Below are 18,812 nucleotides of genomic sequence, written 5' to 3' on the forward strand. Positions count from 1 at the left end.
TATACAGCCACAGATCACACAGTCACTGTATGTTATACACAGGTCACACAGTCACTGTACATTATACAGCCACAGATCACACAGTCACTGTACATTATACACAGGTCACCCAGTCACTGTACGTTATACAAACACAGATCACACAGTCACTGTACATTATACAGCCACAGATCACACAGTCACTGTACGTTATACAGAAACAGATCACACAGTCACTGTACGTTATACAGCTACAGGTCACACATTCACTGTACGTTATACAGCCACAGGTCACACAGTCACTGTACATTATACAGCCACAGGTCACACAGTCACTGTACATTATACAGCCACATGTCACACAGTCACTGTACGTTATACAGCCACAGGTCACACAGTCACTGTACGTTATACAGCCACAGATCACAAAGTCACTGTATGTTATACAGCCACAGATTACACAGTCACTGTACGTTATACAGCCACAGATTACACAGTCACTATATGTTATACAGACACAGATCACACAGTCACTGTACGTTATACAGCCACAGATCACAAAGTCACTATATGTTATACAGACACAGATCACACAGTCACTGTACGTTATATAGCCACAGATCACACAGTTACTGTACGTTACACAGTCACTGTACGTTACATAGACACATATCACACAGTCACTGTACATTATACAGCCATAGATCACACAGTCACTGTATGTTATACAGCCACGGGTCACCAGTCACTGTACATTATACAGCCACAGATCACACAGTCACTGTACATTATACAACCACGTGTCACCAGTCACTGTACGTTATACAGCCACGTGTCACACACTCACTGTACGTTATACAGCCCCAGATCACACAGTCACTGTACGTTATACAGCCACAGATTACACAGTCACTGTATGTTATACAGCCACAGATTACACAGTCACTGTACGTTATACAGCCACAGATTACACAGTCACTATATGTTATACAGACACAGATCACACAGTCACTGTACGTTATACAGCCACAGATCACAAAGTCACTATATGTTATACAGACACAGATCACACAGTCACTGTACATTATATAGCCACAGATCAAACAGTTACTGTACGTTACACAGTCACTGTACGTTACATAGACACATATCACACAGTCACTGTACATTATACAGCCATAGATCACACAGTCACTGTATGTTATACAGCCACGGGTCACCAGTCACTGTACATTATACAGCCACAGATCACACAGTCACTGTACATTATACAGCCACGTGTCACCAGTCACTGTACGTTATACAGCCACGTGTCACACACTCACTGTACGTTATACAGCCCCAGATCACACAGTCACTGTACGTTATACAGCCACAGATTACACAGTCACTGTATGTTATACAGCCACAGATTACACAGTCACTGTACGTTATACAGCCACAGATTACACAGTCACTATATGTTATACAGACACAGATCACACAGTCACTGTACGTTATACAGCCACAGATCACACAGTCACTGTACGTTATACAGCCACAGATTACACAGTCACTGTACCTTATACAGCCACAGATCACACAGTCACTGTACATTATACAGACACAGGTCACACAGTCACTGTACATTATACAGACACAGGTCACACAGTCATCGTACGTTATACAGCCACAGATTACACAATCACTGTACGTTATATAGCCACAGATTACACAGTCACTGTACGTTATACATCCACAGATCACACAGTCACTGTACATTATACATCCACAGATCACACAGTCACTGTGCATTATACAGACACAGGTCACACAGTCACCGTACGTTATACAGCCACAGATTACACAGTCACTGTACGTTATACAGCCACAGATTACACAGTCACTGTACGTTATACATCCACAGATCACACAGTCACTGTACATTATACAGACACGGGTCACACATTCACTGTACGTTATACAGCCACAGATCACACAGTCACTGTACGTTATACAGCCACAGATCACACAGTCACTGTACCTTATACAGCCACAGATCACACAGTCACTGTACCTTATACAGCCACAGATCACACAGTCACTGTACATTATACAGACACAGGTCACACAGTCACTGTACATTATACAGCCACAGATCACACAGTCACTGTACATTATACAGACACAGATCACACAGTCACTGTACGTTATACATCCACAGATCACACAGTCACTGTACATTATACAGCCACAGGTCACACAGTCACTGTACGTTATACATCCACAGATCACACAGTCACTGTACATTATACATCCACAGATCACACAGTCACTGTACGTTATACAGACACGGGTCACACAGTCACTGTACGTTATACAGCCACAGATTACACAGTCACTGTACGTTATACAGCCACAGATTACACAGTCACTGTACGTTATACAGCCACAGATCACACAGTCACTGTACGTTATACAGCCACAGATCACACAGTCACTGTACATTATACAGACACAAGTCACACAGTCACTGTACATTATACAGCCACAGGTCACACAGTCACTGTACATTATACAGACACAGGTCACACAGTCACTGTACATTATACAGACAGAGGTCACACAGTCACTGTACATTATACAGACACAGGTCACACAGTCACTGTACATTATACAGCCACAGATCACACAGTCACTGTACATTATACAGCCACAGATCACACAGTCACTGTACATTATACAGACACAGATCACACAGTCACTGTACATTATACAGACACAGGTCACACAGTCACTGTACATTATACAGCCACAGGTCACACAGTCACTGTAAATTATACAGACAGAGGTCACACAGTCACTGTACATTATACAGACACAGGTCACGTACGGTGCGCTGCCTCTTCCTGCAGTCTCACGCGCTCTCTCTCAGCCTCATGTTCTTCCAGCTTTAATCTCTCATTATGGGCCTTCACTTCACCCAGCAGCCTCAGGAAAGTGCGTCGGCAGAGTATCCTCTTGTAGCCTATGAAGGACATAGTCCGGGACACAGAGGGAAAGATGAACGACTTACGTATTCTGTAACCCACCCTGTGCTGAGCTGGGGGAACATACAACGTGCACAAAGAAAATCCTGACAGTACAAATGTACAACCCTATTTATTAATATTGTGGCTGGAAACCTGACCCACGTATTTAGGATGGCAGCCGTGGCACTGAAGGGGTTAACTCTCATTTTTAATTGGTGCTACAGTAGGTGCCATTTATAAATATACTAATGATTGCAAGGCACCGGATTTCAGCTGCCGGTGCCAGACATTATGTATCAAATGTGTGCCGCAGTCCGGACCCCCACCAGCGTCTGCAGTCCGGACCCCCACCAGCGTCTGCAGTCCGGACCCCCACCAGCGTCTGCAGTCCGGACCCCCACCAGCGTCTGCAGTCCGGACCCCCACCAGCGTCTGCAGTCCGGACCCCCACCAGCGTCTGCAGTCCGGACCCCCACCAGCGTCTGCAGTCCGGACCCCCACCAGCGTCTGCAGTCCGGACCCCCACCAGCGTCTGCAGTCCGGACCCCCACCAGCGTCTGCAGTCCGGACCCCCACCAGCGTCTGCAGTCCGGACCCCCACCAGCGTCTGCAGTCCGGACCCCCACCAGCGTCTGCAGTCCGGACCCCCACCAGCGTCTGCAGTCCGGACCCCCACCAGCGTCTGCAGTCCGGACCCCCACCAGCGTCTGCAGTCCGGACCCCACCAGCATCTGCAGTCCGGACCCCCACCAGCATCTGAAGTCCGGACCCCCACCAGCATCTGCAGTCCGGACCCCACCAGCATCTGCAGTCCGGACCCCCACCAGCATCTGCAGTCCGGACCCCCACCAGCATCTGCAGTCCGGACCCCCACCAGCATCTGCAGTCCGGACCCCACCAGCATCTGCAGTCCGGACCCCCACCAGCATCTGCAGCCAGTGTTGTACGCTTGTAGCTGCAGGCTGGATGACCTCTGGGGGGCTGCGGATAGAATCGCTGCACCAGGGGATCGTATGCAATTATCTGCTGCGTCCATTACACAGTACATGTACTGTATTAAGCCGTGGAGAGAGATAAAGTACCACCCAACCAGCTCCTAACAACACAGCATGTAACATGGCAGTCAGAGCTGATTGGCCGGTACTTTATCTCTCCCTCTATTGTGTGTAATGAGTGCCTGCAGGTCCTGAATGTGTATATCCTCTGAACATGAAGGATTGTACTGTGACATCTGTACGTTGCGATGGTCCCAAGCACCTGCTGTGAGGGGATTTTTTTTTCCCAAGACATCGAGCAACAAAAATATGCGCAACAATCTACTGTGTAGTATGACTATCCTGGGATGAGCTGAAGACCCCTGCTCGCTTCTCAGTGCAGACTGGTCTATAATGAGGGACCAGTGGGAATTTGCTGACATTACACAGGAGGTGTTGCAGCAACGTGTCCAAACCCAGAAGTAATCTAGGAGCCTGGGAGAAGAGGTTCCAGGTGCCAGTACAGGAGCCTGGGAGAAGAAGTCCCTGGTGCCAGTGCAGGAGCCTGGAAGAACAGATTCCAGGTGCTAGTATATGAGCCTGGGAGAAGAAGTTCCAGGTGCCAGTATAGGAGCCTGGGAGAACAGATTCCAGGTGCTAGTATATGAGCCTGGGAGAAGAGGTTCCAGGTGCCAGTATAGGAGCCTAGGAGAAGAGATTCCAGGTGCCAGTATAGGAGCCTGGGAGAAAAGGTTCCAGATGCCAGTATAGGAGCATGGGAGAAGAGGTTTCATGTGCCAGTATAGGAGCCTGGGAGAAGAGGTTCCAGGTGCCAGTATATGAGCCTGGGAGAAGAGGTTCCAGGTGCCAGTATAGGAGCTTGTCAGAAGAGGTTCCAGGTGCCATTATAGGAGCATGGGAGAAGAGGTTCCAGGTGCAAGTATAGGAGCCTGGGAGAAGAGATTCCAGGTGCCAGTGTATGAGCCTGGGAGAAGAGGTTCCAGGTGCCAGTATAGAAGCCTGGGAGAAAAGGTTCCAGATGCCAGTACAGGAGCATGAGAGAAGAGGTTCCAGGGGCTAGTATATGAGCCTGGGAGAAGAGGTTCCAGGGGCTAGTATATGAGCCTGGGAGAAGAGATTCCTGGTGCCAGTATATGAGCCTGGGAGAAGAGGTTCCAGGTGCCAGTATAGGGGCATGGGAGAAGAGATTCCAGGTGCCAGTATAGGAGCATGGGAGAAGAGGTTCCAGGTGCCAGTATAGAAGCCTGGGAGAAGAGATTCCAGGTGCCAGTATAGGAGCCCGGGAGAAGAGATTCCTGGTGCCAGTATAGGAGCCTGGAAGAATAGGTTCCAGGTGCCAGTATATGAGCCTGAGAGAAGAGGTTCCAGGTGTCAGTGCAGGAGCTTGGGAGAAGAGGTTCCAGTGCCAGTGCAGGAGCCTGGGAGAAGAGGTTCCAGGTGCCAGTATAGGAGCTTGGGAGAAGAGGTTCCAGGTGCCAGTGCAGGAGCCTGGGAAAAGAGGTTCCAGGTGCCAGTATAGGAGTCTGGGAGAAGAGGTTAAAGGTGCTAGTATAGGAGCCTGGGAGAAAAGGTTCCAAGTGCCAGTATAGGAGCATGGGAGAAGAGGTTCCAAGTGCCAGTATAGGAGCATGGGAGAAGAGGTTCCAGGTGCCAGTATAGGAGCCTGGGAGAAGAGATTCCTGGTGCCAGTATAGGAGCAAAGGAGAAGAGGTTCCAGGTGCCAGTGTATGAGCCTGGGAGAAGAGGTTCCAAGTGCCAGTATAGGAGCATGGGAGAAGAGGTTCCAGGTGCCAGTATAGGAGCCTGGGAGAAGAGATTCCTGGTGCCAGTATAGGAGCCTAGGAGAAGAGGTTCCAGGTGCCAGTGTATGAGCCTGGGAGAAGAGGTTCCAAGTGCCAGTATAGGAGCCTGGGAGAATAGGTTCCAGGTGCCAGTGCAGGAGCCTGGGAGAAGAAGTTCCAGGTGCCAGTGCAGGAGCCTGGGAGAAGAAGTTCCAGGTGCCAGTGCAGGAGCCTGGGAGAAGAAGTTCCAGGTGCCAGTGCAGGAGCCTGGGAGAAGAGGTTCCAGGTGCCAGTGCAGGAGCCTGGGAGAAGAGGTTCCAGGTGCCAGTATAGGAACCTGGGAGAAGAGGTTTCAGGTGCCAGTGTAGGAGCCTGGGAGAAGAAGAGGTTCCAGGTGCCAGTGTTGGAGCCTGGGAGAAGAAGAGGTTCCAGGTGCCAGTGTAGGAGCCTGGGAGAAGAGATTCCAGGTGCCAGTACAGGAGCCTGGGAGAAGAGGTTCCAGGTGTCAGTACAGGAGCCTGGGAGTAGTCCCTGGTGCCAGTGCAGGAGCCTGGGAGAAGAGGTTCCAGGTGTCAGTACAGGAGCCTGGGAGAAGTCCCTGGTGCCAGTGCAGGAGCCTGGGAGAAGAGGTTCCAGGTGTCAGTACAGGAGCCTGGGAGAAGAAGTCCCTGGTGCCAGTGCAGGAGCATAGGAGAAGAGGTTCCAGGTGCCAGTACAGGAGCGTGGGAGAAGAGGTTTCAGGTGCCAGTATAGGAGCCTGGGAGAAGAGGTTCCAGGTGCCAGTATAGGAGCCTGGGAGAAGAGGTTCCAGGTGCCAGTATATGAGCCTGGGAGAAGAGGTTCCAGGTGCCAGTATAGGAGCTTGTCAGAAGAGGTTCCAGGTGCCAGTATAGGAGCTTGTCAGAAGAGGTTCCAGGGGCCAGTATATGAGCCTGGGAGAAGAGATTCCAGGTGCCAGTATATGAGCCTGGGAGAAGAGGTTCCAGGTGCCAGTATAGGAGCCTGGGAGAAAAGGTTCCAGATGCCAGTACAGGAGCATGGGAGAAGAGGTTCCGGGGCTAGTATATGAGCCTGGGAGAAGAGATTCCAGGTGCCAGTATATGTGCCTGGGAGAAGAGGTTCCAGGGGCCAGTATAGGAGCATGGGAGAAGAGATTCCAGGTGCCAGTATAGGAGCATGGGAGAAGAGGTTCCAGGTGCCAGTATAGGAGCATGGGAGAAGAGGTTCCAGTGCCAGTGCAGGAGCCTGGGAGAAGAGATTCCAGGTGCCAGTATAGGAGCCTGGGAGAAGAAGTTCCAGGTGCCAGTATAGGAGCCTGGGAAAAGAGGTTCCGGGTGCCAGTATAGAAGTCTGGGAGAAGAGGTTCCAGGTGCCAGTATAGGAGCCTGGGAGAAAAGGTTCCAGGTGCCAGTATAGGAGCATGGGAGAAGAGGTTCCAGGTGCCAGTATAGGAGCATGGGAGAAGAGGTTCCAGGTGCCAGTATAGGAGCCTGGGAGAAGAGATACCTGGTGCCAGTATAGGAGCCTAGGAGAAGAGGTTCCAGATGCCAGTGTATGAGCCTGGGAGAAGAGGTTCCAAGTGCCAGTATAGGAGCCTGGGAGAATAGGTTCCAGGTGCCAGTGCAGGAGCCTGGGAGAAGAAGTTCCAGGTGCCAGTGCAGGAGCCTGGGAGAAGAGGTTCCAGGTGCCAGTGCAGGAGCCTGGGAGAAGAGGTTCCAGGTGCCAGTATAGGAACCTGGGAGAAGAGGTTTCAGGTGCCAGTATAGGAGCCTCGGAGAAGAGGTTTCAGGTGCCAGTGTAGGAGCCTGGCAGAAGAGGTTCCAGGTGCCAGTATAGGAGCCTGGGAGAAGAAGAGGTTCCAGGTGCCAGTGTAGGAGCTTGGGAGAAGAGATTCCAGGTGCCAGTATAGGAGCCTGGGAGAAGAGGTTCCAGGTGTCAGTACAGGAGCCTGGGAGAAGTCCCTGGTGCCAGTGCAGGAGCCTGGGAGAAGAGGTTCCAGGTGTCAGTACAGGAGCCTGGGTGAAGTCCCTGGTGCCATTGCAGGAGCCTGGGAGAAGAGGTTCCAGGTGTCAGTACAGCAGCCTGGGAGAGGAAGTCCCTGGTGCCAGTGCAGGAGCCTAGCAGAAAAGGTTCCAGGTGCCAGTATAGGAGCTTGTCAGAAGAGGTTCCAGGGGCCAGTATATGAGCCTGGGAGAAGAGATTCCAGGTGCCAGTATATGAGCCTGGGAGAAGAGGTTCCAGGTGCCAGTATAGGAGCCTGGGAGAAAAGGTTCCAGATGCCAGTACAGGAGCATGGGAGAAGAGGTTCCGGGGCTAGTATATGAGCCTGGGAGAAGAGATTCCAGGTGCCAGTATATGTGCCTGGGAGAAGAGGTTCCAGGGGCCAGTATAGGAGCATGGGAGAAGAGATTCCAGGTGCCAGTATAGGAGCATGGGAGAAGAGATTCCAGGTGCCAGTATAGGAGCCTGGGAGAAGAGGTTCCAGGTGTCAGTACAGGAGCCTGGGAGAAGTCCCTGGTGCCAGTGCAGGAGCCTGGGAGAAGAGGTTCCAGGTGTCAGTACAGGAGCCTGGGAGAAGTCCCTGGTGCCATTGCAGGAGCCTGGGAGAAGAGGTTCCAGGTGTCAGTACAGCAGCCTGGGAGAAGAAGTCCCTGGTGCCAGTGCAGGAGCCTAGCAGAAAAGGTTCCAGGTGCCAGTACAGGAGCGTGGGAGAAGAGGTTTCAGGTGCCAGTATAGGAGCCTGGGAGAAGAGGTTCCAGGTGCCAGTATAGGAGCTTGTCAGAAGAGGTTCCAGATGCCAGTATAGGAGCATTGGAGAAGAGATTCCAGGTGCCAGTATAGGAGCCTGGGAGAAAAGGTTGCAGATGCCAGTATAGGAGCCTGGGAGAAGAGATTCCAGGTGCCAGTATAGGAGCCTGGGAGAAAAGGTTCCAGAGGCCAGTATAGGAGCATGGGAGAAGAGGTTTCAGGTGCCAGTATAGGAGCCTGGGAGAAGAGATTCCAGGTGCCAGTATAGGAGCCTGGGAGAAAAGGTTACAGAGGCCAGTATAGGAGCCTGGGAGAAGAGGTTTCAGGTGCCAGTATAGGAGCCTGGGAGAAGAGGTTCCAGGTGCCAGTATATGAACCTGGGAGAAGAGGTTCCAGGTGCCAGTATAGGAGCTTGTCAGAAGAGGTTCCAGGTGCCAGTATAGGAGCTTGTCAGAAGAGGTTCCAGGTGCCAGTATAGGAGCTTGTCAGAAGAGGTTCCAGGGGCCAGTATATGAGCCTGGGAGAAGAGGTTCCAGGTGCAAGTATAGAAGCCTGGGAGAAAAGGTTCCAGATGCCAGTACAGGAGCATGGGTGAAGAGGTTCCAGGGGCTAGTATATGAGCCTGGGAGAAGAGATTCCAGGTGCCAGTATATGAGCCTGGGAGAAGAGGTTCCAGGGGCCAGTATATGAGCCTGGGAGAAGAGGTTCCAGGGGCCAGTATAGGAGCATGGGAGAAGAGGTTCCAGGTGCCAGTATAGGAGCATGGGAGAAGAGGTTCCAGGTGCCAGTATAGGAGCCTGGGAGAAGAAGTTCCAGGTGCCAGTATAGGAGCCTGGGAAAAGAGGTTCCAGGTGCCAGTATAGGAGTCTGGGAGAAGAGGTTAAAGGTGCCAGTATAGGAGCCTGGGAGAAAAGGTTCCAGGTGCCAGTATAGGAGCATGGGAGAATAGGTTCCAAGTGCCAGTATAGGAGCATGGGAGAAGAGGTTCCAGGTGCCAGTATAGGAGCCTGGGAGAATAGGTTCCAGGTGCCAGTGCAGGAGCCTGGGAGAAGAAGTTCCAGGTGCCAGTGCAGGAGCCTGGGAGAAGAGGTTCCAGGTGCCAGTGCAGGAGCCTGGGAGAAGAGGTTCCAGGTGCCAGTATAGGAACCTGGGAGAAGAGGTTTCAGGTGCCAGTGTAGGAGCCTGGGAGAAGAGGTTTCAGGTGCCAGTGTAGGAGCCTGGCAGAAGAGGTTCCAGGTGCCAGTATAGGAGCCTGGGAGAAGAAGAGGTTCCAGGTGCCAGTGTAGGAGCCTGGGAGAAGAGATTCCAGGTGCCAGTATAGGAGCCTGGGAGAAGAGGTTCCAGGTGTCAGTACAGGAGCCTGGGAGAAGTCCCTGGTGCCAGTGCAGGAGCCTGGGAGAAGAGGTTCCAGGTGTCAGTACAGGAGCCTGGGAGAAGTCCCTGGTGCCAGTGCAGGAGCCTGGGAGAAGAGGTTCTAGGTGTCAGTACAGGAGCCTGGGAGAAGAAGTCCCTGGTGCCAGTGCAGGAGCATAGGAGAAGAGGTTCCAGGTGCCAGTACAGGAGCGTGGGAGAAGAGGTTTCAGGTGCCAGTATAGGAGCCTGGGAGTAGAGGTTCCAGGTGCCAGTATATGAGCCTGGGATAAGAGGTTCCAGGTGCCAGTATAGGAGCTTGTCAGAAGAGGTTCCAGGGGCCAGTATATGAGCCAGGGAGAAGAGATTCCAGGTGCCAGTATATGAGCCTGGGAGAAGAGATTCCAGGTGCCAGTATAGGAGCATGGGAGAAGAGGTTCCAGGTGCCAGTATAGGAGCATGGGAGAAGAGGTTCCAGTGCCAGTGCAGGAGCCTGGGAGAAGAGGTTCCACTATAGGAGCCTGGGAGAAGAAGTTCCAGGTGCCAGTATAGGAGCCTGGGAAAAGAGGTTCCAGGTGCCAGTGTAGGAGTCTGGGAGAAGAGGTTAAAGGAGCCTGGGAGAAAAGGTTCCAGGTGCCAGTATAGGATCATGGGAGAAGAGGATCCAGGTGCCAGTATAGGAGCATGGGAGAAGAGGTTCCAGGTGCCAGTATAGGAGCCTGGGAGAAGAGATTCCTGGTGCCAGTATAGGAGCCTAGGAAAAGAGGTTCCAGGTGCCAGTGTATGAGCCTGGGAGAAGAGGTTCCAAGTGCCAGTATAGGAGCCTGGGAGAATAGGTTCCAGGTGGCAGTGCAGGAGCCTGGGAGAATAAGTTCCAGGTGCCAGTATAGGAGCTTGGGAGAAGAGGTTCCAGGTGCCAGTGCAGGAGCCTGGGAGAAGAGGTTCCAGGTGCCAGTGCAGGAGCCTGGGAGAAGAGGTTCCAGGTGCCAGTATAGGAACCTGGGAGAAGAGGTTTCAGGTGCCAGTATAGGAGCCTGGGAGAAGAGGTTTCAGGTGCCAGTGTAGGAGCCTGGCAGAAGAGGTTCCAGGTGCCAGTATAGGAGCCTGGGAGAAGAAGAGGTTCCAGGTGCCAGTGTAGGAGCCTGGGAGAAGAGATTCCAGGTGCCAGTATAGGAGCCTGGGAGAAGAGGTTCCAGGTTTCAGTACAGGAGCCTGGGAGAAGTCCCTGGTGCCAGTGCAGGAGCCTGGGAGAAGAGGTTCCAGGTTTCAGTACAGGAGCCTGGGAGAAGTCCCTGGTGCCAGTGCAGGAGCCTGGGAGAAGAGGTTCCAGGTGCCAGTTTATGAGCCTGGGAGAAGAGGTTCCAGGTGCCAGTATAGGAGCATGGGAGAAGAGGATCCAGGTGCCAGTATAGGAGCCTGGGAGAAGAGATTCCTGGTGCCAGTATATGAGCCTGGGAGAAGAGGTTCCAGGGGCCAGTATAGGAGCATGGGAGAAGAGATTCCAGGTGCCAGTATAGGAGCATGGGAGAAGAGGTTCCAGGTGCCAGTATAGGAGCCTGGGAGAAGAGATTCCTGGTGCCAGTATAGGAGCATTGGAGAAGAGATTCCAGGTGCCAGTATAGGAGCCTGGGAGAAAAGGTTCCAGATGCCAGTATAGGAGCCTGGGAGAAGAGATTCCAGGTGCCAGTATAGGAGCCTGGGAGAAAAGGTTCCAGATGCCAGTATAGGAGCATGGGAGAAGAGGTTTCAGGTGCCAGTATAGGAGCATGGGAGAAGAGGTTTCAGGTGCCAGTATAGGAGCATGGGAGAAGAGGTTTCAGGTGCCAGTATAGGAGCCTGGGAGAAGAGGTTCCAGGTGCCAGTATATGAACCTGGGAGAAGAGGTTCCAGGTGCCAGTATAGGAGCTTGTCAGAAGAGGTTCCAGGTGCCAGTATAGGAGCTTGTCAGAAGAGGTTCCAGGTGCCAGTATAGGAGCTTGTCAGAAGAGGTTCCAGGGGCCAGTATATGAGCCTGGGAGAAGAGGTTCCAGGTGCAAGTATAGAAGCCTGGGAGAAAAGGTTCCAGATGCCAGTACAGGAGCATGGGTGAAGAGGTTCCAGGGGCTAGTATATGAGCCTGGGAGAAGAGATTCCAGGTGCCAGTATATGAGCCTGGGAGAAGAGGTTCCAGGGGCCAGTATAGGAGCCTGGGAGAAGAGGTTCCAGGGGCCAGTATAGGAGCATGGGAGAAGAGGTTCCAGGTGCCAGTATAGGAGCATGGGAGAAGAGGTTCCAGGTGCCAGTATAGGAGCCTGGGAGAAGAAGTTCCAGGTGCCAGTATAGGAGCCTGGGAAAAGAGGTTCCAGGTGCCAGTATAGGAGTCTGGGAGAAGAGGTTAAAGGTGCCAGTATAGGAGCCTGGGAGAAAAGGTTCCAGGTGCCAGTATAGGAGCATGGGAGAAGAGGTTCCAGGTGCCAGTATTGGAGCCTGGGAGAAGAGATTCCTGGTGCCAGTATAGGAGCCTAGGAGAAGAGGTTCCAGGTGCCAGTGTATGAGCCTGGGAGAAGAGGTTCCAAGTGCCAGTATAGGAGCCTGGGAGAATAGGTTCCAGGTGCCAGTGCAGGAGCCTGGGAGAAGAAGTTCCAGGTGCCAGTGCAGGAGCCTGGGAGAAGAGGTTCCAGGTGCCAGTGCAGGAGCCTGGGAGAAGAGGTTCCAGGTGTCAGTACAGTAGCCTGGAAGAAGTTATTGGTGCCAGTACAGGAGCCTGGGAGAAGAGGTTCCAGGAGCCAGGGAGAAGAGGTTCCAGGAGCCAGTACAGGAGCCTGGGAGAAGAGGTTCCAGGTGTCAGTACAGTAGCCTGGAAGAAGTTATTGGTGCCAGTGCTGGAGCGTGGGAGAAGAGGTTCTAGGAGCCAGTACAGGAGCCTGGGAGAAGAGGTTTCAGGTGCCAGTGCAGGAGCGTGGGAGAAGAGGTTTCAGGTGCCAGTGCAGGAGCCTGGGAGAAGTGGTTCCAGGTGCCAGTGCAGGAGCCTGGGAGAAGAGGTTCCAGGTGCCTGGGAGAAGAGGTTCCAGGTGCCAGTGCAGGAGCCTGGGAGAAGAGGTTCCAGGTGCCAGTGCAGGAGCCTGGGAGAAGAGGTTCCAGGTGCCAGTATATGAGCCTGGGAGAAGAGGTTCCAGGTGCAAGTACAGGAGCCAGGGAGAAGAGGTTCCAGGTGCCAGTGCAGGAGCCTGGGAGAAGAGGTTCCAGTTGCCAGTGCAGGAGCCTGGGAGAAGAGGTTCAAGGTGCCAGTGCAGGAGCCTGGGAGAAGAGGTTCCAGGTGCCAGTACAGGAGCATGGGAGAAGAGGTTCCAGGTGCAAGTGTAGGAGCCTGGGAGAAGAGGTTCCAGGTGCCAGTACAGGAGCCTGGGAGAAGAGGCTCCAGGTACCAGTGTAGGAGCCTGGGAGAAGAGGTTCCAGGTGCCAGTACAAGAGCCTGGGAGAAGAGGTTCCAGGTGCCAGTGCAGGAGCCTGGGAGAAGAGGTTCCAGGTGCCAGTGCAGGAGCCTGGGAGAAGAGGTTCCAGGAGCCAGTACAGGAGCCTGGGAGAAGAGGTTCCAGGTGCCAGTACAGGAGCCTGGGAGAAGAGGTTCCAGGTGCCAGTACAGGAGCCTGGAAGAAGAGGTTCCAGGTGCCAGTACAGGAGCCTGGGAGAATAGGTTCCAGGTGCCAGTACAAGAGCCTGGGAGAAGAGGTTCCAGGAGCCAGTACAGGAGCCTGGGAGAAGAGTTCCAGGTGCCAGTGCAGGAGCCTGGAAGAAGAGGTTCCAGGTGCCAGTACAGGAGCCTGGGAGAAGAGGTCCCTGGTGTCAGTACAGGAGCCTGGAAGAAGAAGTTATTGGTGCCAGTACAGGAGCATGGGAGAAGAGGTTCTAGGAGCCAGTACAGGAGCCTGGGAGAAGAGGTTCCAGGTGCCAGTACAGGAGCCAGGGAGAAAAGGTTCCAGGTGCCAGTACAGGAGCCAGGGAGAAAAGGTTCCAGGTGCCAGTACAGGAGCCTGGGAGAAGAGGTTCCAGTTTCCAGTACAGGAGCCTGGGAGAAGAGGTTCCAGGTGCCAGTACAGGAGCCTGGGAGAAGAAGTTCCAGGTGCCAGTACAGGAGCCTGGGAGAAGAGGTTCCAGGTGCCAGTACAGGAGCCAGGGAGAAAAGGTTCCAGGTGCCAGTACAGGAGCCAGGGAGAAAAGGTTCCAGGTGCCAGTACAGGAGCCTGGGAGAAGAGATTCCAGTTGCCAGTACAGGAGCCTGGGAGAAGAGGCTCCAGGTGCCAGTACAGGAGCCTGGGAGAAGAGGCTCCAGGTGCCAGTACAGGAGCCTGGGAGAAGAGGTTCCAGGTGCCAGTACAGGAGCCAGGGAGAAAAGGTTCCAGGTGCCAGTACAGGAGCCAGGGAGAAAAGGTTCCAGGTGCCAGTACAGGAGCCAGGGAGAAAAGGTTCCAGGTGCCAGTACAGGAGCCTGGGAGAAGAGGTTCCAGTTGCCAGTACAGGAGCCTGGGAGAAGAGGTTCCAGGTGCCAGTACAGGAGCCAGGGAGAAGAGGTTCCAGGTGCCAGTACAGGAGCCAGGGAGAAAAGGTTCCAGGTGCCAGTACAGGAGCATGGGAGAAGAGGTTCCAGGTGCCAGTACGGGAGCCTGGGAGAAGAGGTTCCAGGTGCCAGTACGGGAGCCTGGGAGAAGAAGTTCCAGGTGTCAGTACAGGAGCCTGGGAGAAGAGGTTCCAGTTGTCAGCACAGGAGCCTGGGAGAAGAGGTTCCAGTTGCCAGCACAGGAGCCTGGGAGAAGAGGTTCCAGTTGCCAGCATAGGAGCATGGGAGAAGAGGTTCTAGGAGCCTGTACAGGAGCCCGGGAGAAGAGGTTCTAGGAGCCAGTACAGGAGCCTGGGAGAAGAGGTTCCAGGTGCCATTACAGAAGCTTGGAAGAAGACGTTCCAGGTGATAGTAGAGGAGCCTGGGAGAAGAGGTTCCAGTTGCCAGTACGGGAGCCTGGGAGAAAAAGTTCCAGGTGCCAGTACAGAAGCTTGGAAGAAGACGTTCCTGGTGATAGTAGAGGAGCCTGGGAGAAGAAGTACCAGGTGCCATTACAGAAGCTTGGAAGAAGACGTTCCAGGTGATAGTAGAGGAACCTGGGTGGAACAAGCAATTCCTAGTAAGTGTTTTTTGGCGGCAGTGCGTTACCTACACTTCTCATGTTACACCCATAGAACTTCTGCTCACTGGATGTTGTTTTGTGCATCAATATCTGTAAACTACAGAGAAAATCCCAGGAGATCAGCGCTGCTTCCTCATTCTGGTGTTTAGTCTGAACAACTGAGCCTCTTGACCATGTCTGTATGCTTTTACACATTGACTTGCTAACAAATGATTGTTTAGATATTACATAGACAAGGAGGTGTACAGATGGCCACTAAGTGTATAATCAAACCAAACAGTCCACAGCACAGGAACAATAAGTCATGTAATAATAAACATCTTGCAGGGTACAGATACTCACATTTCTGTAGTGTGATGGCAGCGTTCCGGAGTCTCAGCATATACTGGCTTAGCTCATCCTGGTGCCAGTATTTGAATAAAATGCGGGATGTCCTGTTGGGTCAGAGATCAGAGTGTAATAGAAGCAAATGTTATTTCCTAAATACAGTGTCTCTACATGGCACTTACCCGCACTGCCAGCCACTCAGCTGCGCCCTCTGCAGGATGCCGACGCAACTGGGAGAAGAGCATAAAAAAGAGAACAATGGAAGATCAGTGTAAGAAGGGCGTAACTTGTCCAGGTGGGAGGACATTTGTAGGGAATACTACACATACCTTAAACAAGGGAGAAATATCTATCTACAGATGGAGCCCCCCGTCATCTTTGCAGTTTCTCCGCCTAAACGGATTATTTGTAACGCCTTAGCTATAGCTCAGGTTGTTGAGGCGTTGCATAGAAAGGCACGTTAGGGTGCGACAACATACACAGCATGCAATACACATCTTCACCACTGGGTGGCTAATGCTCCACTAATCCAGTACTGCAGAGCAAATAGCGGCGGATGGATATACAGCACAGTAATCTTACTGTAATAGTGTACTCTAAGCAAGCCCTGGCAAATGGCCAGTGACAACTGTAATGTTATACACACAGACCAGTCAATCAGGAACTTGAAGTGTACAGTACAGCGTACTGTAAGCATTGATATCGTGATTTATTAATGAACGCTGGGCTTCATGGACGCTGTAGGAAATATTCATTTTCTGTCGGTACCAAAAAATCTATCAATTAAAAATAGTGTATACAGACGCAAACTTCCGTGTTAAAGCAATAGTCCATTGGCGTTAGGGTTATAGGAGTGTCCAAGTCCGTAGACAATACAGCATAAGCAAAACCAAGTGAAAGGGAAACCTGCTTCTATTTACACTTGAGTTTGTGTCTGTATCACCAGGCATCGTGGCCTAGCGGTGAGGTGTACCGTGCCACATGCTAATGGTCCTGGGTTCCATTTCCGGGAAAAGCGAATGACAATTTTTTTTTTCATTTCACTTTATTATTATTTTTTTTTAACATTCATACATTTAAGAATCTTACATTCAATAGAATTATAGAACACAGGAAAAACGAGATTTATGATAAGAACTTATCGTTGTTAAATATCTTTCTGCGAGGTACACTGGGCTACACAAGGATTAAAATCGGGGTGTAGAGTAGGATCTTGATCCGAGGCACCAACAGGCTCAAAGCTTTGACTGTTCCCAAGATGCACAGCGCCGCCTCCTCTACAACCCCGCCTCCCTGCACAGGAGCTCAGTTTCGTTAACCAGCCTAATGCAGTAGCAGGTACCAGAGACGACAATCGCTCGTAGCCAATTACACCACACACTCACCGCAGGAGAAGTGTAAGCAGCTATGCCATACCAACCCAAGGAAGCTAAGTGTATCAGGGTGGGCGCCCTGTGGAATCCAGTGTACCTCGCAGAAAGAGATTTAACAATGGCAAGTTCTTACCATAAATCTCATTTTCTGCTGCGGGGTACACTGGGCTCCACAAGGATTAACATCGGGGATGTCCTAAAGCAGTTCCTTATGGGAGGGGACGCACTGTAGCGGGCACAAGAACCCGGCGTCCAAAGGAAGCATCCTGGTAGGCGGAAGTATCGAAGGCATAGAACCTAATGAACGTGTTCCCAGAGGACCATGTAGCCGCCTTGCACAATTGTTCAAGGGTCGCACCACGGTGGGCCGCCCAAGAAGGTCCAACCGACCGAGTAGAATGGGCCTTGATGGTAGCAGGAACCAGACGACCAGCCTGTACATAAGCATGTGCAATCACCATTCTAATCCATCTGGCCAGAGTCTGCTTGGAAGCAGGCCAGCCACGTTTGTGAAAACCAAACAACACGAAAAGAGAATCAGATTTCCTAATGGAGGAAGATCTCTTCACAAAGATACGGAGAGTCCGTACTACATCCAAAGACCGCTCTTTGGTAGACAACGTAGGAGAATTAAAGGCCGGAACCACAACGTTCTGGTTAAGGTGGAAGGAAGACACCATCTTGGGTAAATAACCTGGCCATGTTCTAAGAACTGCCCGGTCACGGTGAAAAATCAAATAGGGAGACTTACAGGATAAGGCACCCAAGTCAGAGACCCTTCTAGCTGAAGAAATAGCCAGCAAGAATAACACCTTAAGGGAAAGCCACTTAAGGTCAGCAGAGGTAAGAGGCACAAACGGAGACTCTTGTAAGGCCTCCAAAACCACCGACAGATCCCAAGGGGCCACAGGTGGCACATATTGAGGCTGAATCCGCAACACACCCTGAGTGAATGTATGGACATCGGGTAGGGTAGCAATCTTTCTCTGAAACCAAACTGACAAGGCAGAAATGTGAACCTTGAGGGAGGCCTAAGTCCAGGTCTTGTTGTAGAAAGGTCAATAGTTTGGCCATACTAAACTTGAAAATGTCATGATTGTGAGACGCACACCAAGAAAAGTAAGCATTCCAGACCCTATGGTAGATCTGAGCAGAAGCCAGCTTACGGGCCTTCAACATAGTTTGAATGACCACCTCAGAAAAACCCTTGGCCCTCAGGACGGAAGCTTCAAGAGCCATGTCGTCAAAGCCACACTGGCCAAATCCTGCTAAACACAAGGGCCCTGAACGAGGAGGTCTAATCGTTGTGGACGTAGAAGGGGACGATCCAATGAAAGGCCCTGTAGATCGGAGAACCAGTGCCGCCTGGGCCACGCTGGAGCGACCAGAAGTAGGTTTCCTCCTTCTTGCTTGAACTTCCGTATTACTCTGGGCAGGAGTGATACCAGAGGGAACACATACGGCAGCTGAAAGTTCCATGGAATTGCCAGAGCGTCCACGAACGCAGCTTGAGGATCCCTTGTCCTTGCTCTGAGGACCGGAACCTTGTGATTGTGTCAAGACGCCATCAGATCCACATCTGGAAGGCCCCGAGTGTCCACGAGAAGTTGAAACACTTCCAGATGAAGGCTCCCCTCTCCGGCGTGTTCGTCCTGACGACTGAGATAGTCCGTTTCCCAGTTCAGAACGCCCAGAATGAACACTGCGGATATGGCCCAATGTTCTGCCCACTGAAGAATTTGTGATACTTCCCTCATTGCCATGCGGCTTCGAGTGCCGCCCTGATGATTGATGTACGCCACCGTGGTGGCGTTGTCCGACTGTACTTGAACAGGTCTGTTCTGTATCAGAAGCTGGACCATTGTCAATGCATTGAACACTGCACGCAATTCCAGAATGTTTATCGGGAGTAGTGACTCCTCCTCGGTCCACTGACCCTGGAGAGAGTGTTGTTCCAAAACCGCGCCCCAACCTCTCAGACTGGCATCCATCGTCAGCAGGACCCAGTTGGATATTCAGAAGGGACGGCCCCTGCTCAATCGTTGGTCCTGAAGCCACCAGCTCAGGGACAGGTGGACCTCAGGAGACAAGG

General features: G+C 52.2%; 1 protein-coding gene across 1 annotated transcript in view; it reads right to left on the reverse strand.

Moving 5' to 3' along the window:
- The window catches only part of LOC134932220 (myosin-IIIb-like), a 374,352-nt gene that overhangs the window by 168,394 nt on the left and 187,146 nt on the right, over positions 1-18,812 (reverse strand). The window contains exons 10-12 of the mRNA XM_063926445.1: positions 15,530-15,577; positions 15,363-15,454; positions 2,852-2,986 (exon numbers count right to left, since the gene is read on the reverse strand). Coding sequence (XP_063782515.1) covers positions 2,852-2,986; positions 15,363-15,454; positions 15,530-15,577 — 275 coding nt within the window. The remainder of the gene's footprint in view (positions 1-2,851; positions 2,987-15,362; positions 15,455-15,529; positions 15,578-18,812) is intronic.

Source organism: Pseudophryne corroboree, chromosome 1, assembly GCF_028390025.1.
Source record: "Pseudophryne corroboree isolate aPseCor3 chromosome 1, aPseCor3.hap2, whole genome shotgun sequence".
Lineage (NCBI taxonomy): Eukaryota > Metazoa > Chordata > Amphibia > Anura > Myobatrachidae > Pseudophryne > Pseudophryne corroboree.